Raw genomic sequence first — 24809 nt, 5'->3', positions numbered from 1 at the left:
GAATGGGTTTTGAAGAGCTAATTATGGGAAATGATTTCATGTAAATGAGTTCTCAAGATCATACTGGTGCTGTTTCTAGCATTTCATTTGTCTTCCTTACATGCAGTAGTTTTAAAAAAATGTTCAATCAGATGAGCTTTAAGGATGAATCCAATGCAGCAAACATCTTGTATTATTACGTGGTGGTTAGAGGGCATGCAACTAGATAAGGTCCTTTTTTCACTTTTTATAAACATAACCAAACAAATCTGCCCTCTACAAGAACCTGGAAAGACTTAAATGACAAGTCACAACAAAATGAGCACTGCATTCTAATAGATTGGTAATCTGCATTTTAAAAAGAAGTATGTAAAGTGTGGATGGATATACATGACAGACTCCAGCAGCTTGCGGGGGGCGGGGGAGACTCTCTCTGATAAACAAGTTGATAATTTACATTTTAATGTACCCTGAGTATATATTTACATTAGTAGCAGAAAATGTTGATTCTCTGGATCATGGTGCATGAATAAGGTCTAGTTAGGTGCCTGATGAATCTGCTTATACAAAGTCCTGAGACCATCACACCAAGACCTTTGACTCGTATGGCTAGGCAACAGTACGCAGGAGTGGAGGCTACCTATGACCTACCATCCCCACTTTAGACGACTGAAACAGAATCTCAAGGCCAAATTTAGTCCAGACATTAGTGCTTCCATGGTTGCAACTTCTGCCACAAAGCAGTAGGTAAGAATTGCTGCTGACTGCCTAATCCCTCAGCTAGGGTACATTTCTGTTAGGGTGATGCCACCTAGTCTTTCTTCAGCTAAGGAGTACCCACAAGGCAGTGGGCCTAGGATTTTGAGACTCCCTACACTCTTATTACTTTGGAGTTTGCAATGTAGTATTTTATAGGAATTACCCCACCACACAGACCCGCCACATTACCACCAGGCTCTCCAGTCAAATGAAGTTTACAGTCATACTCAGGACTAATTTATATTAAATGCAATATAAAAAAACCCTAAATATAAACTAAAATATTTATATGGTAACCCTTAATGGTCCATGTTTCTCAGATACTTCTGTCTATAATAGGAGTCCTTTATTCTTCCCTTTCCTTCTAACAAAATATGTGCTGAAAAATATATATATATATATATATATATATGAAAACATAAAGGGAATTCAGAGTTCCTGCTAAAATTTCATCTTCCCCTGATTTTGAAGTGCAAAGGTCTTGTAGGACTCCCACTCCCAGTTCAGTACACAAATACTGCATCTCTTACGAGCTGCAACAGTTAGAAACTGGACAATCTCATTCAGTGCTTTGAATATCTAATTTCTGTAGGGTTTTACCACAGCCTTAATGGTACTTAATCTTAAAAGAGATTTGCTTGTTTGCAATCTACATATTCTCCCCCAGATACATTATAATTAATCAAGTCTAAGATGTTTGCGACAAAATGTAACATAGTTCAAATATCAACTTTAATAATCTTCTATGGCAAATTATCTGCATAATAATTATGTAACTTTTAAAAGATACTCACAGGAGGTCCCTTTGGTCCTGGGAATCCAACAGGTCCTTGAGGCCCTTGTGGTCCCTAACATGAAGAAAAACCAAAAGGTAAAGTATTATTCCAGAGGCTGTCTCATCAGACCAAAGAGCTTACTTCAATTATGTTAGCTCATGAGTTTTATAGATAACATTTGGACGCAAAGATAAAGCCAACTATGAATTTCACATACATATTGCTACCGGCAATTCAAATACACACAGGTTGATGGTATTTCCTGTATGACATACTGCATGATATGCAGTCCTTTATCACATCAAATACAGTTGTGCTTTGCCAAATGTTTGGACAATTTTTCCAACATCTAGCAATATCTGTTGAATGAGAAGAATTCTAATTTTGTAGCACTAAAAAACTATGGGTGCAGACAGAAGTGACAATTTTTCCTGGATCTGACCACAGAAAGCAATCTATAGCTGTGGCCAAACACAAGTGCATGGCTGCACACCACTTCAAAAATGGCTGATCTGGTGAAAATCTGAAACCTTATTGCATGAGGGTTCAGATGAAGATGTTTCAAATCAGTGTCTTCTGTAACTTCTGTCTGCACTGTCTCCTAGCCTGTCACTGTTTTCAGAATGGGAGAGGGGAAAGGGAGTGGAGGGAGTTCAGTCTGGTGTTTTTTCAGTCCTCCTGCTGGAGGGTGGGGTGGGTATATGGAAGGTTCCCTGAGGTGGGTCACCAATTTACCCACCCTGCCCTCCAGTGCTGGCTGGGAAACCCCTAGAATGAGCTAACTGTGCTCCTTTCCCCCACTCCCCTTCTGAAAACAGGGACAGGCTCTCAGGGATAAGGGGCTGTTGCTAGAGGAAACCAGGTGTACACTGGCTGCCAGCAGCTAGATCCCCACCCACCCCACCCAGAACCAAGAGTGAACTTCTGTTTGGTCCAGGGGATTATTATAATTCAGAATGCTGGACTTCTGTCTGCACCCTACGCTTTTGAAAGAAAGTTAGCAACACAGAGGGCACATCTCCAAAAAAGATGATACTTTGTTGCATACTTTTGGAAAGTTTGAAAAAATAAGACAAAGAACTAGCTTATATGATGGTCAATTTTAGAAGCGCTCACTAAAAAGTAACTACACCTTTTCCATTTGATCACTGCTGGGATTTGCTGTTAATATTCTGAATGGGGCCCAGTCTCACAATTTTAAAGACCTTTACCTGTTAGAAGACATGCATAAGGTAATAAAGCATCTTTAAGAAAGCAAGCAGAGAATCCTTGTCTTATTCTGTGTGGCTACACAGCAAAAATGTGTATCTAAGTCATTCACTGGTCCTGCTCTACATATCATGCTGCTGTATGGTTTTACTAGATCAGCTTCAAAATATGCTAGAAATTTCTGCTTAAAATGTCAAGTAAAAATCCTGCAGAGTCCACCATCTCCTGTGAATTATGACAGCTTTCTGCTCTTGTGGTAAGGCACTAACTGTCTTAGATTCCCTTTAAACCTCATTAATTACAACCTGAAACATAAGGAAATGCTGGCTTAAAGCCAAAAGTATGGCTCCCCCTTGCAGTAGGAAAGTGTTGTGTGTCTCTGTGTAAGGAAAAAGGCTCTTTGTTTAGGAGCAGACAGAATTTGGTCTTAACTGAATCCAGTTCCTGGGCAGGATTTAATTACTATTTATTAGCAAATAAAACTCAACCATGTGGTTTGGTTACCCAGAAAATGTTCCACACCAGAGCTAATATACATTTTCCTTGATTCTGTAACACTATCCACATTTTCTAGTACATCTCCAAAGTCTCTTTATACACAGTTATCCATAGGTTGAACCTTCAAACCTCTCCCTCTTTAACTATACTCCATACTGCATATTACTTGATTCACTTTCCTGTATCATATTCAGAAACAGCAGAGGAGATTTTAGTTGCTTACAAATCAGAAGCTCTTAAAAGTGGGGCAGTGTAAGAAGAAAAATAGTAAACCTGGTTCACCTAAATAGGAAATTAATTGATCCCTCTCTGGTATTGGGTTAAAAGCAGAGAACTTGTTGTACTCGGCCTTGGTGAGGCTGCAGATAGAGTATTGCAACCAGTTTTGGGCTCCACAATTTAAAAAAGGATGTGGAAAAGCTTGAGAGAGTGCAGAGGAGAGCGACATGCATGATCAAAGGTCAAGAAAACAGACCTTATGATGGGAGGCTGAGCCATGGAACTCTTCAGACTGGAACAGTGCAGGCTCTGGGGTGATCTGGTGGCCAACTATACGTTTATCAGGGGTGCTCACCAGGATCTGGGGGAATGTCTGTTCACCAGAGCACCCCGAGGGATGACAAGGTCAAACAGTCACAAACTCCTCCATGACTGTTTCAGGCTGGACATAAGGAAGACCTCCTTTACTGTCCAAGCCCCCAAGGTTTGGAATAGACTGCTGCCAGAGGTGGTTCAAGCACCTACTTTGAATGCCTTCAAGAGACAGTTGGATGTTTATCTTGCTGGGATCCTATGATCCCTGCTGACTTCCTGCCCCTGGGGTAGGGGGCTGAATTTGACAATCTTTTGAGGTCCCTTCCAGCCCTAATGACTATGAAGCCTATGAAATCTATGAACTCAAAGGCTAGTTGCCATTTCTTGCCCATAAATCCCTCCAATACTTTTATCCTCAAATCCTGAGGTTTTCTAATGAAAAAAGTTTGCATTTTTTTAACTCCTAATATGGACTTCAGATTTCAAGTTGCTGGGCTTATGGTTCATATGAATAGGAACTACTTGAATACTACTATCTTGTTAAATTTACATTTCCTTTTTTGTCATTAGATTTTCTTTAAGTTATCCATAGAGGAAAGACAGTTAACACCTACCAGCTAGTAGTTGGAATATTAGTTTCATCTTTCCTCCCTTTTCATTCTGTGCCCCATTTTGGAACGTACGGACACTCTGAATGAATGATCTATAAGGGTCACTCTCAGATGAAAGGGTACGCCTGTTACATTTCTCCTTTGGCTGTAACTAGTTAGTTCCTCTCATGGATGTCTCTTCTGCTGTGTCTCATATCTGTCTATCTTTCCCTTCTTCACTATTCACTCCTCCTTGATTCAGTTCCTAGATCTTTGCTTACCAGCTCCATACAGAGGACTCTATAGCTCTTTGCCTGGCCTTATTCTTCCTCATACTCATAATCATCATCATTAAGTCTCCTGCTCCACTCATTACTCCCTCCATTGTGATCTCCAACTGTCTTTCATTCTAACTTCTAGATATTTCTCATTTCACTAATCTTTACACTCAGCTCTGGACCATGACCTGAAAACCAGTTCCTCCCTATTTCCTCCACTGCCTAGTATAGTGTAGGGCAGGGGATGGGGCTTGAAGCCCTGAGTTGAGAGGGCACTTGGAGCCCTGAATGGGTAGAGACTGGGAGCCCTGGGCAATGGACTGAATGAGACCCCAGTGTTAGGGCACAGTGACTGAGAGCTTCAGTGGAGAGTGAGAGTCTCATGTGAGACTCTGGAGTGTGGTCCCAGTGTGAGGCACTGGGGTAACATGGATGCCATCTGTGAGGTATGGGACATGGCACAGGAGAGGTCAGAGCCATGTATATAAACCCTTGGCATCGGGGCAAGTAAATGGATAGCCTCCCACCTTATTGTCATCGTTAAAATCATCAAAAGTGTGGCAGGAAAAGTAGGCAGGCAGTTTGCCCTAAAGCAAGTGGGTGGGCCTACAGTTAGACTGGCCCAGGGACACTCACTTGTTACATATAGCCCTCCCTTTTGTACTGGCTCCCATCTATCATTCTAACCTTTGCCTTAACCCCCAGCTCCATCTTACTGCTTCCCTCTGTTCCAGTTATTCTCCTAGTTCATCAGTCACTCTGTTAAGCTTTTAGGTAAGCATCTACTCCAAGGAACTTCGATTTGAGTTACAAGACAGATAAAGACTCATTTAACAGAAACCGTCGTTCACATATATTTATTATTCATTTTTCTTTATATATTTAATGGTTTTCAACCAAAAAGTTTGCCATCCTTTTTTGAGAGAAGAAATTGGACATCTACCTTTCCTTTTGCATACAGTCATGCATATTTCATAATAGAAGTAGATGTTTCTTAGAAGCTGACGCACACTGTCTGCAGTTAGTAGAGATGAGACAAACAGACACAGTGGAAAATTCCCTGTGGTTGTTTCAGTTCTTGCAGACACGTAGGCAGTGGAAATTCAAAATTTCTAAAAAGCAGCTTCTAAAAAAGCATTTCCACTTATTGCACATTCTCCTGATTTCAGATTTATCATACACTCTTGATCTGCAGCCCTCATCCCAGAAGCCATCCTTACCTACACTCACTTTTTCTGGTAACTAAGACATTTATTTCAGGCACTGCTCTTACTAACTGTTCACACATCCCCAGGGAAGATTGTTTACTGTTGATCAGCAAATGTTATTAATCCAGACATCCCTCCCAAATAGTATAGCAGATAAGATAGCCTTAAGCAAGATTCTACACTGCTTAAAAAAACAACGTCTTGATCATGTCTACATGAGATACTGACTGCACAATAGCCTGATACTACTGCGCAGTAGCAGTAGTGTCACATGGCAAAAACCATGATGAAATGCTACCATCACAAAAAAGGCATTTGTTGGCACTACTGCACAGTAACTCAGGTTACTGCCCATTTATTTAGTACCTGTTTATACAGGTACTAAATAAATATGCAGTAACCACTGTACAGTAGTGTCACATGTAGACACGGCCCTTGATCACCTTGGAATTCAAGATTCTGGAGGTCATAGGGAGAACAGAAAAGCTAGCTAATTGTGTTCCAACTCAGAATTTTGTCCTTATTCAATACAGCACTCAAACATATGTTTGATTTTAAGTATTTAATACATGCTTAAATGCCTAGCTGAAATGTATATGGCAAAGATTTTTTTCTTTTAAATTAAAAGGCAAACATTTAAGTGCTTCCTAAAGCAATATGGAAACAAGCCACCAGAATGTTCATTTGGAAATTGGGAAAGGAAGAAGTCATTTGGCTTAAGCCACTTTAAAATACCTCAAAGAGCATTTTCATTTAGCTGTTAGAATTATATTTCTTGTCCTGAAGTTAGAAACCAATTTTATAAATATTTTCCATATATGCTGTTGAAGAAATAAACTTAGCATATTTCACTCTGTATTGAGTGTAATGTAATAAGAAGCAACAAGTATACAGAAAATATGTTAAAGGGAATTCTTAACTAATTAGGATAAAAAAATAAGTTTCTAATGGAAAGGGAAGGGGTGAGTTCTTTTGAAAACCCATGAATCTACTGGAGCTGTGTTGAGGATGGTAACAGAGATCAAATCTCAAAATTATCAGGGATATACAACCAAAAGTCCACACGGTTCTTTTAGCTTCTTGGGGATACAAAACTAAGAGCAAAAGAACAAGTTTCTAGCTTTGCAGGAACGACAGCATCGTTAAGAAAACCTTTCTTGTGTCATAGTGTGGTGGCCCAAATGCTTCCAGTCTAAGCCAAAGAAATACAAAGCCATAAGAAAAATATTAAAACAAAAGAAAAGGGGAAAAAAAAACCAAACCTTCAAAGATAAGTGGCTGGAAAGAATTATCTGAGCAACAGTTATCTAAGTGACATACCCTTTCGCCTGGTGGTCCTGGGGGGCCATCATTGCCTGCAGTGCCCTAGGAAATCAAAGAATAATTTTTTCAAAGGTAAATCTTACATTTTCCTTATGAAAAAGCACTTGCAGCAAATCAGTTGATAGTGTCTTACAATTACCTTAGGGCCTGGTTTTCCAGTGGGACCTCTTGGGCCTCTTGAGCCTCGTGGACCCTATATATTTGACACAGCAAACACGAAGAGTTTTCAGGTATGAGAGCACATGTGAGTTGCATCATTCTTCACAGGGCTGCAGAGGTGACAATTTATATGCAAATATCAGAATTCCTTTGAAAACACAACATAAAATACTTACTGTTGGTCCACGTTGTCCCCTCGGACCGGGCTTGCCATGTAAACCCTGCCAAAGAAAGCCCAAACTCATCATCATAATAGGATGACATGCTATTTTATCTTTTAACTATCCATTCTGCATTTTAATTGAAATAAACAGGTTCTTAATAAAACCAATCATTTACCAATTTCTTAGGATATTTTCCTTTGTCTCCATGTTAAATTCTGCCTTAAGTACTAGACCATGCTAAGGAAGGTATGACGGACTAAGCCCAGGGCCGTCCCTGGAGGGCGGTGAATCGGGGTGACCGCCCTGGGGCCCATGCTTTGGGGAGCCCCACGGAGGAAGGTGGAGCAGCTGCAGCGACTCCACGCTGCCACTGGCTACACGTAAAGCCACTCAGCACCAACCCCCCAAGCTGAAACCACCACCAAATCTGGCTCCTCTGGCCGCTCGCCATTCCCCTCCTTCCCACCACTGAAACCACCACTGGCTTCCTTGCATCTGGGGGCGAGGCACCACACAGGATGATTTGCCCCAGGTCCCGTACCCTGCTCAAGTCGCCTCTGAGGAGAATTCTGGAACAGCCAGAATTCCTCCTTAGAGCTCCCTGGGAACATGCCCACTGTGCCAACCTTACTACCCCGGAGCTGCTCCACTGGCAAAGAGGAAAGGGCAGATGTCACCCCTTCAAAGTAGGGAGCAAGGACTATTATCCCTGCTTATAACAATCACATCATTTGCATCAGAAGCACAAAATTACACCAAAAACTGGATCTTCACTTGTAGTTCCAATATATCTTTCATAAATATAATACTATGGGAAACACTTTCCTTAAGCTAGGCTTTATATTAAATTTGCAGTGGATTTACATATGAAGAAGCTTTACATTCAAGAAACTGTTTCCCCCGATTGAAGAAGAAGGTTTGTAACTGCTATTTGTTAAAACCTAAATTGCAAACTAAAAAACAAACAGCAGCAGCAATGACAACCCAAAACTGCTGTCTTAGTATGAAATTCTCTTTCATTTTAAAACAGTTAAATGCTTACTTCAATTGTTTTATTTATTCTTATCTCACAGCACTTTAAACAATGAAGATTTTACTACTATAGTACTACTGGGGCTGAAGGCTCTTAGAGACAAGGATTGTCTTTTCAGTATATGTGGGCATAGCATAATGCAGTCCTGACCTATGATTATGACCTTAAGACAATTCTACCATATATAACTGTTACATACAAAAGCTAACTAATTGTATTCCAACTTAGAAGTTTGTCCCTATTCAGTAAAGCACTCAAAAACTTTACTAACTTAAATGTGTTTAATACATGATTCAATGCTTAGCTGAACTGAAAGCTTTATGAACACCTGATGAATGTTTAACATTCTTAGATTTCATATTTTAAAGTCTTGCTTTGAAGTTACAGCTTCAACTTTATTAAGCTAACTTGCTGATTAGGAGAGTGTTTTAATGCTGCTTTATCCTAAAAGGATGGTTTGAACATTGTTCTCCATTCCTTGTGGCTGGTCACAATAATAATATGCTTTTGTGTCAATGAAAACAATTAAAAAAAACTCCAGAAGCAAATGGAAAATTCAACTGCCTCTCATAAATGATATATTTAAAGTGGTAAATCTGCACTTGTGTTTTTATACTGCTAAATAAAATGGATTGGTAGTCACAGTAATGACATACATTACTTCAGTTTGGCTTAATGCCACACTGCGCTGTCATGACCTATGAATTCCAAGTCATCCTTTCATTTCTGATAATTTCATCAGTTTTCTAACAACCTGATCGGCTACATCCAGTTGAACTTTACACATAGCAGTGCAGTGATCTTTCTAGCCTACATCTCATTTTTACAGTAGTTGGAGACCCTGAAAAATAGATTTCCCCCCACCTGCTTCAAATAAACAAAGCAGCAAAAGCTGACATTTTGCATTTATTTGTTAATAAATGCTCTTCATGCTGCTTGCTATATTTTATATTTTCAAAGCCCAGGTTATGACATGTTTTACTTTTAGTAAATCAATGCATAGAAAATTAAAGTTAAGTTCCCTGGAGTGTACACTACATCATAACTTGATAATCCACAGCTAAGGGAAAATAATCTTTGCCATTGGTTCATCCAGTCCACTCTTCTCTCTCTGATAATAGATGCTTCAAAAGAGACAAAATCTCTACCCGCCCCCCAAGTATAATTATGGAATAACCTACCAAAAAATCTTTCTGTGCAAGTTTTAGAGTAGTTGGGTTGATGCTTTGAAGTATGAGGAATCTTACAGATTTTGATAATATTTCATGTAGCTATAAAGTCTGTTTTATCTAAAGAAACACGTTTTGCTTGGTTCAGTTCTGTCACACTATGATATCATTTAGTGGTTAATAAAGCATTTAAATAGTTAATAAAGCATTAAAAAAGTCAGCGTATCATACCCTTGCACCTTTCTCTCCATTGGCACCTGGGAATCCAGGGAAACCAGTGGATCCCTATATGGAAAGGGAATACAAATATTATAAAATATCTAAGGGAACACTACAGTACATTTGGTATTCATTCTGGATCTAGGGCTGATTACTAAATTGATACACAATGTACATCTAGTTCAATGAAAATCTCTTTTAATGGTACCATCTCTGATTTATATCTATAAATTAACTTACCATGATGCCTCAAGTCCTGAATGCATTAAAAACATCAACATAAACAATAGCTATTATATTTCATAATAATAAATAAGAAAGGGTTTAATAAATCTGCATTTTTTGTTGTTAATATTAGGAAAGAAGCATCAATCATCGCTAGAAATAACTTCATCATCTCATAAGAAAGAAAAATGATCCATTTTCTGCTGCTTCACACCTGTGTAATAACTTATACTTTTTTAACTAGAGTGCAATAAAGTTGTTAAAAAACACATCAAAATGTAATCATAGTAGTCACTTTGCACAGTAAGTGACGTTTCAGATTTCAAAGGGGTGGAGAATCAGGAAACAGATTTTTCTTTACACTGAAGATGATATTTCTGCTTCTCTAATTAAACAACAGCCTGAAACTGTTGGATTCCTTTTGGATCATTCACTACCATCAGTTGGTGATATTCCAAATTGGTTCATCAGCGTTTGGTATTTTATTTTTGTACCCAGGACCAAGGTCAAATGCTTTCCTGAGCTTGTTAGCCCATACACCTGGTATGTGTTTAAGTCACAATGCTTTTTGGAGCCAATTTTACCTAAGAGAATGATGTGACTAGCATCCTGTCTGCTTACCTTTAACTCCATAGCATGAATGGTTAGGGATCATTTACAGCAGAGTTGATTTAGGGCAGCCTCCAAAGTGGGACTGAAACTCAGATCTATTAATCTTCAACAAGATATGTTAACTACCTTTCCACTGTGTCCCATATTCCCAGCATTCCAGTTTGTAAATCTGATCTTATTTCAGGATGACAATGTATTATCTCATGCTGGTATATGAGTGGAAAATTGCTCGTTTCTATTCCTGTGTTCCAATCAAAATTGGGCCACTGGATACTCTTATGAAATTTATCTATGACATTTGCACACTGATTATACAAACTTGTACAAGGTGCAACTTAGATAATTAATTGTACACGGTGCAACTTAGATAATTGGTCATAGGTCGTTTTGGCTCTGACGGCAAAAATACTTTTTTTGTGTGTTTTAACAGATAACATTTAGTGAATATCAAGGGAATATTTGATATCCTTTTTCTATAACTGCAACCATTCCTTCCACCACCTCAATATGGTTACAGAGAGAAGAAATGACATGAATTAATATGTACAGCTGCTTTTAAGGATATTTCTACCCTTTCCTCTTTTGTGTTTTCCTCTGCTTTCCAAATAATCCTTGTCCATTTTTTACTTCTGCCCTACAATTCTGGAGCATTTCGTTGTCAGCTGTTACCATGCCAGTTCATTATGGCCTGATAAAATTTACTTTCAAGATATTAAAATTAAAAGTCATGGGTATATTGGTGCATTCTGGCTGCAAAAGTATGAGACACATTCTGCTCAGGCTTCTTCCTGCGATATCTCATCTTTGTGTGTATAACCAGTTACAATTTTTAAAAATCACCTTAGCAATATGTTAAAAGCAATCTAAAACACTGGTTTCCAGAATATAAGAATTACTACTTCTCTTTTCAGTTTTACTTAATATCATTTTCTGTCACTTCTTTTATAAGATTTTCAGGGTTCACTTTCAATAAATTTCATTTCCAACAAATCATTCCAGCTACCCACTAACTGGATTGTCTTTGGAGTCAGATAGCCCTAGAGGTGGTGCTTTTAATGAACAAAGCAAGAAGGAACTTTTTGTGTTTTAAATTATTTTCATTAGATGAGACTTCAGGGGATGTAAAATCTGAACAATGTCTAACTTTGTCTCAAGACCCAATGTGCCCTTAAAATCTTTTATAATTATAAGGGAGAAAAATAGACACACTCATAAACTGTTCCAACATTGGCATCAGAGGCTTAGTTATAAATATTTCATATGTGCAGTACACTAAGAACTTCCTGCAATCAAGCTAATGAGGAAGGACTACACTGGAGAAAAAAATAAAGTTAAAATGATCTTATAAATGGCAGGAGTCTAAGAACTGAACAAAGTAGTAAAGTAATGAAAAGCAAAAAGTGACAGAAAATAATCACCATGAACAAGTAGTGAATATTGGGACAAGACTTCTTATTTTCTTTAAGCAACTATTCTGGCTTTCATGTGGGCTTTATGCTGACATTATTCCTAATGCTGATTTGAACTTGACTATAGGTGAAGACTATATATTATGAAGCCCAAAATAGCCCCCAGACACTTAATGCTTAGTAGCTGTTATTACCGGTTTTTTAAAATCTGCTTGCTTAAACTTCTTAGAATAGTGAACAGTGAATGTAGCTTGCAATCTAATCAGGTTTTAACATGGGGAAGATTTAATATAATGAAATTCCTGATGACGTCTGTATTGAGAAAAATCTGTCAATTTTCTTTGAAGTGTACATTTTATTCTTTTTTTTTTTGTTTTATTCTTAGAACTGAATAATGTAAAACCTCTTTCATCTTAAGACTTTTCAAAAGAGAGTTCTGATGTAAAGGAGAACAAAAAGAAAGACTCAAATCTCAGACATTTGGGTTAAAAGGCAAAAGAAAGGAAAGATCTGTTTATCAAGGTGAATATTCTTCATGAATACTTCCCTTAGACTGTAGAGTCTTTTTCATTAACAGAGCATTCAGTGAACAAATATTCTTCAGAGAGTTCATTTAGGTAAAATGAAAGGGCCAAAATGTAGGCCATAGACATAAAAAATATTTTACTTAGCCAGCCTGGAGGTATTATCAGTTAAAATCTGGAAGCTAAAACACATCCAAGAACTTAGACTAAAGCAAAGCTGAATATTTTACTGAGGGACCATTCAGTTCAGCTAAAAGGGCTAAGGGAATCCTTAACTATACTGTGTCACATCTGAGAAACAATTCAAAGATAGGATATCTGTGTTCAGCCTCTGTCTCTCCCCTCTCTCCTTCCACCCCCCTGTTCTCCTCCTCCTGCCCCCAGAAACGTTCTTGAATTTTTTTCTTTCTTATTCCTTATTAATTTTGAAAAGAAAATTTTCTGAAAGATATTTAATTTAATTAGCTTAGTCCAAGTTGGTTCTTTTCTCAAACCTATACTAAAATAACCCTTTGTAGTATATATTTTACTGTTATTAAGTCCTTATAAAGAATTTAGATAACGGACCAGTTAATGTATATTTTTCAAATAACTTACTTACCTTTGGACCTTGTCTTCCTGGATAACCTGGCAATCCTGGAACACCAAGTTTACCCTGTAAAAAAATATAGTTTGAAGTAGTTTACTCATTGCTTTAGATATAATTGTTGTCTTCTACAACTTATATTATTTACTAGTTTATGAGTTTTATCACCCTGCCTCAAATATTCTCGCTTTGCTCCCAAAACCTCAATATCAAGGATAAAATCCTAATACTATTGAAGTAGATGGAGTTCTCTGGTGATTTCAGTGATGTCAAGGCATCATCCCAGGGTTCTTCCTAGACTTTAACCTACTGACATTGGAAACAGAGGATTAAGATACTGCACATCTTTTAACAGTGTTATCACGATAACATGGCCATCAGTGTTGCTTGGGGAGGAGGGGGTTGTTTTGTTTTGTTTTCTTCTTTTTTTATATATTACTGAAATAAAAGAAGATTGAAGAAGAAGGTTGGCCTTTCAAAGGTCTAAACCATAAGATGACACATCATTCCTCAATAATAATTCATAGGAATGAAACATAATGTTATACTCCAGCAATGATCTGGGATGCTGGAAAAGATGGGAGTTTCTACATGGAAACTAAAATTGTTTATTCCTGATGAAATAAAGACTTTTTTATGTAACTATAAATGTATATAATTGTATTCAAGGAGGCTTATAGATGCTTGCTGAGAGACGCTTTTAAAAGAAGAGATCATTTGTTTATAAAGATAATAAACACCTCCATTTTCTTGTGCAGGGACCGGGACTCCCCCACCGCGATTCAAGACGGACTTGAGGGGAATGCCTCAAGACCTAAGGTTGAGGAGGACCGGGTTAGAGTGCTCCTGGAGGGGCTAGACGTGTTCAAATCAGCAGGTCCAGTTGCTCTCCACGCCAGGGTGTTGAGGGAGTTAGCAGGGGTTATTGCTGGGCCCTTGGCACGGCTTTACGAGCACTTGTGGTGCTCGGGCCAGGTGCCAGATGAATGGAAGATAGCCAATGTGGTCCCCATCTTTAAAAAAGGGAGGAGGGAGGACCCGGGCAACTATAGGCCCATCAGTCTTACCTCAATCCTGGGGTCTTTGAGAAGATCATCAAGGAGCACATCTGTGATGGGCTGGCATCGGGGATGATGCTCAAGGGCAACCAGCAGGACTTCATTAGGGGCAGGTCATGTCAGACCAACCTGATTGCCTTTTACGATCAGGTCACAAAAGCATTGGATGCAGGTGTCACCGTGGGTGTAGTCTTTCTGGGCTTCAGCAAGGCCTTTGACACTGTTGACCACCCCATCCTCATTAAAAAACTAGGCAACTGTGGCATCGATGCCTGCACAGTCAGATGGACTGCTAATTGGCTGAAGGGTCATACTCAGAGGGTGGTGGTGGACAGGTCATATTCGACCTGGGGAGAAGTGGGCAGCGGAGTCCCCCAGGGTTTGGTCCTTGGGCTCTCACTGTTCAATTTCTTTATCAGCAATTTGGACGATGGAGTGAAAAGCAACCTGCTCAAATTTGCTGATGATACCAAAGTTTGGGGTGAGGTGGGCACGTTAACAGGGAGGGAAAGACTGCAGAAAGACCTGGATAGGTTGCAGGGGTGGGCTAACAAAAACAGGATGCATTTCAATACTGACAAATGCAGGGTGCTGCACTTGGGCAGTAGTAACCGGCAGCACACTTATAAGATGGGAAACTCCCTTCTTGAGAGCACGGAGGCAGAAAGGGATCTTGGAGTCATCACTGACTCCAAGATGAACATGGGCTGACAATGTGAGGTCACGGTCGACAGGGCTAACTGGACCTTATCATGCATCCACAGCTGCATCTCAAGTAGGTCCAAGGAGGTGATCCTCCCCCTCTATGTCACACTGGTCAGGCCACAGCTGGAGAACTGTGTCCAGTCCTGGGCACCCCACTTCAAGAGGGATGTGGACAATATTGAGAGGGTCCCAAGGAGGGCCACCTGAATGATCCGGGGACAGCAGGGCAGACCCTACAATGAAAGGCTACAGGACCTGAACCTGTTCAGCCTTCACAAGAGAAGGCTGAGGGGGGACCTGGTGACCATCTATAAACTCACTAGGGGGGACCAGAAGGGTTTGGGGGAGACCTTGTTTCCCCTAGCACCCCCCAGGATAACAAGAAATAACGCCCACAAAGTTGTTGGAGAGTAGGTTTAGATTAGACATTCATAAGAACTACTTCACAGTCAGGGCAGCTAGGATCTGGAACCAACTTTCAAGGGAAGTGGGGCTGGCTCCAACCCCGGGGGTCTTTAAGAAGCGGCTTGATGCCTACCTGACTGGGGTCAATTGAGCCCAGTTTTCCTCCTGCCCCGGCAGGGGGTCGGACTTGAAGATCTACAAGGTCCCTTCTGACCCTACTTCTATGATTCTATGATAGTTGTCACACTACTAGTTAGATTTTAATGTCACATTAAATCTAGCTGCATGCAATAAATGATTTGAAAAGTTTCACAGAATACATTTTTTTATCAAACCCTGCTAAGGTCACTAAGACTGTTGCCACCACATTCAATGACAGTGGGTGTGTCTACATGAGACGCTACTACATAGTGGTTACTGTGCATTTATTTAGTACTTGTATTAGCATGCACTAAATAAGTTAACAGTAACTGGAGTTACTGCAAGGTAGTGCTGATGAATGCCTTTTGAGTGATGGCACTATGCAGTAGTCTAATAATAATACTGTGCAGTAGCTTATTAGCACTGTCTGTGTGGTGACACACTACTGTTATTAGGCTACTGCACAATCAGTGTCTTACATAGATGCTCCCATTAAGACCAAACAACTGTATTTTGTTCTTTATCCAAACTCCTGTATACTTGCTTCTCATCCTTTCTTCAGTATCTGCAGCATTTCATTATATGAGCAATTCTACCACCTGGAAGAGGGTTCCAGTGAAATAGAACCATGTGAAAGCTGGGAAGACAGAAGGACCACCTTGGGAGTTGTTCAAATTATGCACCCTCTACATGCTATGAAGCTTCCAGTGCATGGCAGGAATGAGGCATGGGATAGTTTCTGTATCCCCCAACAGCTCTAGAGAAGTATACAGAGCTCATGTCAATTATTCGAGTCACTGGGCTGTAGCACCACCCTCAGAGGTCTTCTGCAGCCACTCCCTGCTATGAAGAGTAAGGATTTTCCCTTCATTCACTGAACACTAGGCAAGTCCCTGATACCCACTCTCATTACTCCCCCACCCCCAAACTGGTGTTTGATTTGGGATCTGCACCATATGGTATAATATCTATACAAATGGAATACAAAGTTCAGAGGCTTATTTAAACTAAGCTAACAGGATTGCCAACTCCAACAATTTTGCCAAAACTCTCCTGGTATCTGCTGCTTTCCTTAAAGTTTTGAAATCTCAGTCCCCAGAGTCATGAGATTCTGTGAGAACCTCAGATTTCAATAAATTCTTTCTAGACTTCATAGTTCAGGATTACAACTCGAAAACTTGAAATACTGACAAGGCTCCAAAGCAAAAAGGAGATAAAATGTCCCAAATTTCATACTTCTTACAATATGAAGATTTTAATGTAACTTTAGAAAGCTGTGGAGGGGCTATACTGCAAGTATCTTTGGACTGTGTAATCATCTAGAAATCTAATAAGAACAATATGCCTTCCAGCAAGAATCCTAAGATTTTCATATTTTTGCCAGGTCAGGTATATTGAGACTAGCTTGTCTTGGTACTGCATTTCAGTGCTATCAGAACTGGTTGAAGGCAGAAAATACAGGAAGATTCGAACATGCTATAGTAGAAACTTGGGGCATCTATACACAAGCAGTGAGGCTGCTCTGATGCACTGTAAGTACAGCATGTCACAGAGACTCAGTTAATCAAGTCTGCTGAAGCATGGTAATTACTGTGCCCTAGCAGACTCCAGTGTCATGTGCATCAGTGTCCCCTTGCTGAAAAATGGCGACGGGGGTGCTTTAACCAAAGCTTGTTCAACGAGCTTCAGTTAAAATTGCCCCATCGCCATTTTTCAGTGCGGGGGTGATGATACATGTGATACTCTCGGCACTTTAATTACAGCAGCTCTTGGAGCTGCTGTACTTAAAGCATCCCTGCCCCCACTTTCAGAGCACGTGTATAAACGCCCTAATTTCCTATCCTGTTATAAAGGGATTGATTCACTGATCCTGTTACAACTGAATAAAAAGTGATATTCTGATCTCAACTATGCAGGAAAATAGCTCTGGACATCCTTTTTTTAAAAAAATGTTCTTGATTCATGACCTTGTTAGCAGCTGGCAAGATACTTTGCAACATATTTGGGAACATTAATTCCTAAATAGCTCCCAATAGTTAAGCAAAGCTGAAATAAACCTCTTTTTGAAATGAGTGAACTGACTTTTAGGATATGTTCTTTCATGACAGCTTATGAATGACTTCAGTATCAAGTCATAAACACAACCTCTTCTTGAACTTGTAGTACACCACATAAATAAATCTTTATGAACAGTAATGTTATATTTATGACAAGCAGCAGTTTATAATGAAACAGGACTTCCTTATAAAATATTCTCCTTTCTCTTTGTTCCTTTTTCCAAATCAAAGGAAAAATCAATTCTATTATTAATATAAAGGGTATTCACAGACCTATATATATTCAAATACTTTGCGCACACAAATTAATTTCCATATTACATGTGCAGAATTGCAGAATAAATACTTTTAGCCCTATCTTAAAGAGGGAGAAACAGATAAAAAGGTGAAATTACTTCCTTAGATCATACTGAGGTTGAACCTGGATTAAAAAGTAGAGATGCCTGAATTTTTTTTTCTAAGATGTCATGTTGTTACAATTGAGTAATTTGTTAAATTGTGTTGATTGGCCAAGTTTAATTTATGAGAAAGCATGTATGGGGGGAGGAGGGAGGGCAATTATTACTGTCAATAATTTTTGGATAAAATATTTGGATTTTTTTGCTCAAAATTAATTTTAATTTCTTATTTTTATTTAAATAAATAAGTAAAATCATGAACAAAATGTCTGTCAATTTTTTTTCCAGAATTTTTTTTCATGGTTCTATTTTTCATCCAAAATAAAAATTTGGTAAAATAAACATTTTTGAGACATTTTGACAGACCAATATTTTCCAATAGAAAATACCAAAAACAGCATTTTCAGCTTTATTGAGGATATTCTGACCAGCTCTAGTTTTGCTCAATTCAAAATGGTATTTCCCCCCAGAATTTTCTTTCCTGAAGAATTCTGAACTGTTCAGATTTGTGTTCCAATTCAGAATGAGCCGAATTTGAAAATCTCAAAATCCTCCATGAAATAGGCTTACTATCTTTTGCGCAACTCTAAAATGCTGGCCTGACTTGTTTCTCTCAGCAGGCTCAGGATCTTCACCTTCCCTTTCAAGTTTCTACTTTATTATACCTTGCAAATATCACAGTCCTTGCTTTCTCCTCTGTTGAATGTCCCTCCTGCATTTTAGCAGCCCCTTTTCTCTCTCTTCCACAACTACTTTCTTTTCATTCACTTATAGTTAAAACAACCTTCCTCTTCCCATTTGCCATACACCAACATATTTCACCTCCTCCAGTTATTCTGCATAGTCTTTGAATGTCAACAGGCTCTCCAGCACTGCCACAGTCCAATTTTGTGTCCATTTATTTTCTTTGCTTCATATTTTTTCTTAAATAGAGTGCAATGTAAATGCCTAGGGACAGGAGTTTAGCTATATTATTTACCAGCAAAGCAATAGTACTACATTGTAGTATACTGTAACACTTTTGTGTAGACTTACTAATAATCATTTCTAACATGTGTTTAGTGTAAATGCTCTAGTGGCTCACCTCAGCAGGTATACTAACTTCCTGCTCTTTGATAACTAAAGACATTTATTTAAAGAAGCTGATGGTCTTAGGTTCAAACCCTCTTAGGACACAAAGATTCCTTACATATGCTGACAACTACTGACCTTTTCACCAGCTGGACCAGCTGAACCTGCGTCTCCTGATGGACCTGCTCGACCTTTAGGACCTTCTGGGCCATCTTCTCCTCGTGGACCCAACTGACCTACTTCTCCCTAAAATTAATAACATGTAAATACCATATTTTCTTGCATAGAACTCACTCTGAAATAAGATACACATTATCTGTGAAAGGCAGAATAAACTAATAAAAAACATTCTTTGAAAATATTGGTGATAAGCAATAAGTAACTGAGTAACAGTTTTGGCAGCATGAGTCTCTGCTTTGGGGGAAGAGAAATTATCCATAGTAACCAGCTAGGAAGACCTACATACTTATTGTGCTTCTTAAGCAGAGTTACTTTTGCTTTCTCCCTGCAGAGGCAGAAACTGTTATGAACTGTATTTCCTCTCTTATAACAATCATGTCAATTTTCTGTAGCTGAATTTTGGAAAAAAAGATGTGTATTGCATGTGAAGAAATACAGTACTGAGATACTGACAGTGCTCTAGCCAATATGCACTGTATGAAACAACTGGACTGCCCATCACCAACTTGACAAAATAAACATTAAATTAAAACACAAGATTTCAGCAAACATAGAAGAAAATTAAGAAAATAAAACAAAATACTAATGTTTAGGGACATAATGTATTTACATTATCCAGAATTAGTATTTTCAGAAGTTTTGTACATAGATTCCAGCTTGACACCTTGAATCTTAAGGCAATTCTTGGTTGGAAGCTGTCCATCTGTATTTGCCTGCCCCCCTAAAACTCTGATAAACATGATATGGTAGTCCAATGGAAGGACAGTACTTATGTGGCATACCTTTCCACAGCAGTTATTTGAGTCAATTGGATAAACCAGTTATTCGGGGGCTACTGTCAGCAGGCTTCCCTGGATAGGGATTGGGAAGAAGTATAGGAACTAGTATTACACTGGTTGATTTATACCAATCAGAAACTGGCCAAGGAGGATTAATCTGGTGTAACGTGAGCTACCTGGCTTAGTTGGGAAAATATGAATCAGAGTTGATAAACAATTACATTGTTGGTGGCACTGCTGAGTTAATATCATTTGAAGCCCAAGGCCAGAACATTGGCATAGTTCCACTGTTAGCAGTGATTCACAGTAGTTGAGACTCTGGCCCTAAATTTGTCCATACCCAGGAGTAAAAATGATTGCTGCATTTTTTAAACTAACTATAAATGAGTTTGACGTAATCTTCTCATGATAACAATAGTTATTCTTTCTAAGCACTGTGTTTTTCTATATAAATACTTACTCTGTCACCTTTAAGGCCCATATCACCTTTAAATCCTGGAAAGCCATCTTCACCCTAAAGAAAGAAATATTGTATAAAAAAGCCTTTTGTTAAAAGGGAGTATTTTTTTTTGTTATTAATAAAGTTAAGAACATCAGGAAATTGTAGTGCTTCACTGTAATAAATGTACAGGCATAGCAATTCATACACTACAAACTAATGTAATTTATAATGCTAAAGTTAGAACTTGACATGCCAAATTATTTAAATATGGCAATTACTACAGTAGAAAAATTATATTTGTGCAGCTACACTTACTGCTTCACCCGAAAGTTCTTAAAAAGGGAGGAGTAGCTTAAGGATGGAGACATACATTTTCACCCTTATATATTATTTTTCTTATTGTTTGTTCAATTAAGTTCTTAACATTTTCCTGCTCCCATACAATTGGCCACCTGAAGTGATTGCACTTCTTTGTTGGTTCTGTTCACTGGCAGACCCATTGTCTTACCAGTGATCCAATACTAACATCAAAGAAAAAAATAGCATTCCAGGAATAGACTTAGAAATGGCATTACCAACTTTTTAAAGATAATGTAAGAAAGTTCAGCTAGCCCCTTCCACTTGCCATAACTGACTCAAAGCGTTCAAGTTGAACCTTTAAAAACTAATGTTTATTCATATAAGACTGCATCTACCTGTAGTCACAAAATTTGGGGACAAACAAAAGAAAGAGTAATATCCTCAGAGTGGTCGAATCTGCAATATTATAGGAACCAAATGGTCCACTGGTTGATGACCAAATGGTTCATTTGCTGATACCAACATGCCTTCTACAGGTAATGAAAAGAAAATGGCAAAGATAAATGAACTGTCTATATTAAGCATTAATTTATATATAATTACTTGACTTTAACAGTTAAATCTCCTCCAAGACTTTCTATAATGCCAACAGATAACACCAGGGAACAGTCTATTCTTAGTTACATAAAAGTTAATGTATAGTGAATGTATTGATCTAAATGATGATAACTGAAATCACTGTGTTATTCCAGATTAGTATTAGTGTTACAGAAGGTGGCTTTTGGCCCAGTAGTTTTTACTCTTAACTCTTCACACAACGATTGCTTCAATATCAAGGCCACAAAAGATTATTGTAAATACAGTTTTCATTTGCTCATCAGCAGTGACCCTAGTTTTCTCTGTTTAAAAACTGCAAATATACTGATAAAAATTCCCAGATTGTCTGACTGAATCTCTCAAAATGTGTTTTTCCATGGTTAAAATGAAACGCTGCTATATATATATATATATATATATATATATATATATATATATATATCAGTTGAACACAACGTTTTATTGATATATTTACAATTTTAGAGCAATTTGGAAGCCTGCCATTGCCTCAAATCATCCTAATGAAATACATTCTAAATACCTATATATTTTGGTGTTTGATTTTGTTTGTTTTTTTATCATGTAAAATCAGAGGTCCCTCTGCCTACTTCACTCACCAGGACATGGTTCCAGCTGCTGCTGTCCCTCCACTGCTTTGTTGTGCAGAGCAGCCCTGATATGCCGTTGCCGTGCCCCTGCTTATGCCATTGACCCTCACTCACAAGCCACAGTCCCCTGCCACTCCCAGCCATGTCGGTGCTCCTCACTCTGAACCTGTAGCCCCCCCGTCCCTGCTGGTGTCCCTCACTCTCAACCTACAGCCCCCTGCCCTTGCCCCTCACTCCTGACCCACAGTCCTCTGTCCCACCTGGTGCCCCTCACTCCCAACCTGCAGCCCCCAATCCCTGCCAGTGCCCCTTACTCTTGACCTGCAGCTCCCCTGACCCTGCCAGTGCCCCTTACTCCCAAACCACAGTCCCCCACCCCCAACTGGGGTCCCTCATTCCCAAGCCACAGGTGCTCCAGCCCTGCCAATGCCTTTCACTCCCAACTCACAGTTCCTTGCCCCCTCTCACCTCGCTGGTGCCCCTCACTCCCAACTTGCAGCCCCCACCCCTGCCCTCACTCCTGACCTGCAGCCCCCTGCCCCCCCAGCCCTGCCAGAGGAAGCCTCCAGATGCCTGACTCCCCCCCCCCCCCATCTCCTTCCTGCTCTGGAGGGGCAGGCACCTCTGGTTGGGCCTCACTGGTATCATCAAACAGCTGGGCTTGCCAGTGGCACCAAGTTCTGCCTCAGATCCCCTGCCCCACCACAACCCCAGCAGCAGGACACCTTCCCCCTACCTTCACACGCACATCCCCTCCACACACCCCTGGCTCCCACACACACAAACACATGCCCCACACAGCCGTCTGGACAGTCCCCAAGCCCTGGCCCTCCAACCCCTGCCCCCCATAGATTTTCTCCTTTCAATAAGAAAATATGTGTTTTTATGCAGCAAACTGAAAAGCTGGATCCTTGCTCATTGGCATACTAAGAAGGAAGTGTTTGTGCTGAATAAGCACATAGTTAAGCACTTCTCTATGATGCTCTTACATTTCAGAGAATTTTAAGAAGTTTAAAGTTTCTCACATACCACATGCTTCCAAATAAAACACACATTGTATTTGGGAAGACAAAATGAAGAAAGACAAATTGCAGAGTTATGGCTACATAGAGCAGGGACAGGGCCTAATCTTCAGCTCACTCACTCTCCTTTACCTGTTCAGACAAATTAAAAAGCTACAGGTTTAACCCTTCCACAGCTGTACTGTCAGCACCTAATGAGTACTTAGCCAAAAGTTGAAACAGTAGCTGTTGCTGAAGACTAGACACCACAGGTGGGTCTAAGATTTTGAAAAAAGCTAAAATAGTTTGCAGGGTGGTGAAGTAGGAGAGAAACTACTAGCTAACAAAGAGAAAAAAATACTGAAGAAAGGATAGCTTGATTATCAACACCATTAAAAAGTAGCCATCTTATAGCATCTACATGCTTCCATTTTGGGCAGAAAATCAGCTTCCCTGCTTAAGACGTGCACCCCAATTTTGGACGGTTAATCTTTGGGGAAAATGTGCGTGCAGTATGCACTGGTATTATTGGTGCTATCAGTCAATGCAGTAGACCAGGAATGAGTGATGATGATCTCCAGTTGCTTCCAGTGAAACAGAATGGGCTTTGTGCTTTACTTCACTGTGTTTTATTCACTTTGAAAGAGACTCCTATATCAAGATAAGCATTCTCTATTCCCCTATCAGAGCCAATTATAATAATTCTCAAGGCTAAAACCATGTGGTTCTTTTACTCCATCTAATATATGAAAGAGGACTTCTCACATGCTATAGCCCTGGGAGTAAAGTGATTCCAGACATAAATGGTTCAAGAAAGGCACCAACGTGAGACTTTGTACTTATTCACATTCAAAACATCTAAGGATAGACAAATCTCCTTTCTCAATATCTTGTGTTTAGGTAAACACTTCCAATGCATGAGATACTGTAAAAAATAATGACTTGATGGAAAGACACACTAGGAAAACATTTAGGTATACCACAATTGTCAGTATTTCAGGTGACAGAGGTCAGTTTATAACCCATAAATTAAAATTTCAAGAGGACAAATGTGTTAACATTTAAAGAGATGTGCTGATAAAGTAGAGCTTGGAATGCAAGATAAAAGCTTTAAGTATGAGCTGTTCAGTTTTACAAGGGGGCAATATTGGTATCCAAAAAACTAAGAACTTATTACAAACCAGTAAGGACTGAATTTGTGCCAGTCAGATCAAATGGTTGGAAAGTGAACTGAAACTCTTCTTCACCTGTAGCACTGAAGTTTCAGGTAGTAACAGCTAAAAGAACTAGACTATAGGCCATCTCAGAGGAAAGCTGATTATAAATTAATGATCTCAGTTCCTTTTCTGCTGGTAACCAAAAAGAAACAATCCAAATGTTCTAGTGATAGTCCACTGGCCAATACTGAGAAAAAAAGCCCAGATATCTTTGGCATCATTTGAGGTTGTCACAGGGCACTAAGGTGCCTGCTCCTATTAGAGCAGAGATTGTCCAGGGAGGGAACATGAAGGGCCAGATAAGAGCCCAGGTGCAGGTTGCCATGACAACTGGTTAATGAGGGAATTGGCCACATCTGCACCTGGTTAGCTGGCCAGAAAAGGCAGGGCCCTAAGCCCATATAAACCCTAGGGCTGGGGCCTGGCAGTTCAGTTCCCTGCTGGCAGTCAGAGGGGAAGGAGCCTCAAGGGAGGAAGTGCCCAGTGATGCAGCAATGGCTTAATGTGCTGCACCCGGGGTTAATGGGGCTCCATGAGCTCCACAGGTACCCTTGCTCACTAGATACTTAGTGCCAGGGATGCAGTTCAATGCTTTT

General features: G+C 39.5%; 1 protein-coding gene across 5 annotated transcripts in view; it reads right to left on the bottom strand.

The window, feature by feature from the left end:
* COL11A1 (collagen type XI alpha 1 chain) overlaps positions 1-24809 on the bottom strand; it is a 260479-nt gene that overhangs the window by 103382 nt on the left and 132288 nt on the right. For all 5 annotated transcript variants that reach the window (XM_059728451.1, XM_059728453.1, XM_059728452.1 and 2 more), the window contains 8 exons: positions 20509-20562; positions 19228-19335; positions 13270-13323; positions 9911-9964; positions 7490-7534; positions 7294-7347; positions 7152-7196; positions 1533-1586 (listed from right to left, as the gene is read on the bottom strand). In XM_059728451.1, the coding sequence (XP_059584434.1) occupies positions 1533-1586; positions 7152-7196; positions 7294-7347; positions 7490-7534; positions 9911-9964; positions 13270-13323; positions 19228-19335; positions 20509-20562 (468 nt within the window). The remainder of the gene's footprint in view (positions 1-1532; positions 1587-7151; positions 7197-7293; positions 7348-7489; positions 7535-9910; positions 9965-13269; positions 13324-19227; positions 19336-20508; positions 20563-24809) is intronic.

Source organism: Alligator mississippiensis, chromosome 5, assembly GCF_030867095.1.
Source record: "Alligator mississippiensis isolate rAllMis1 chromosome 5, rAllMis1, whole genome shotgun sequence".
Classification (NCBI taxonomy): domain Eukaryota; kingdom Metazoa; phylum Chordata; order Crocodylia; family Alligatoridae; genus Alligator; species Alligator mississippiensis.
This window is presented reverse-complemented; position numbering and strand designations above follow the sequence as displayed.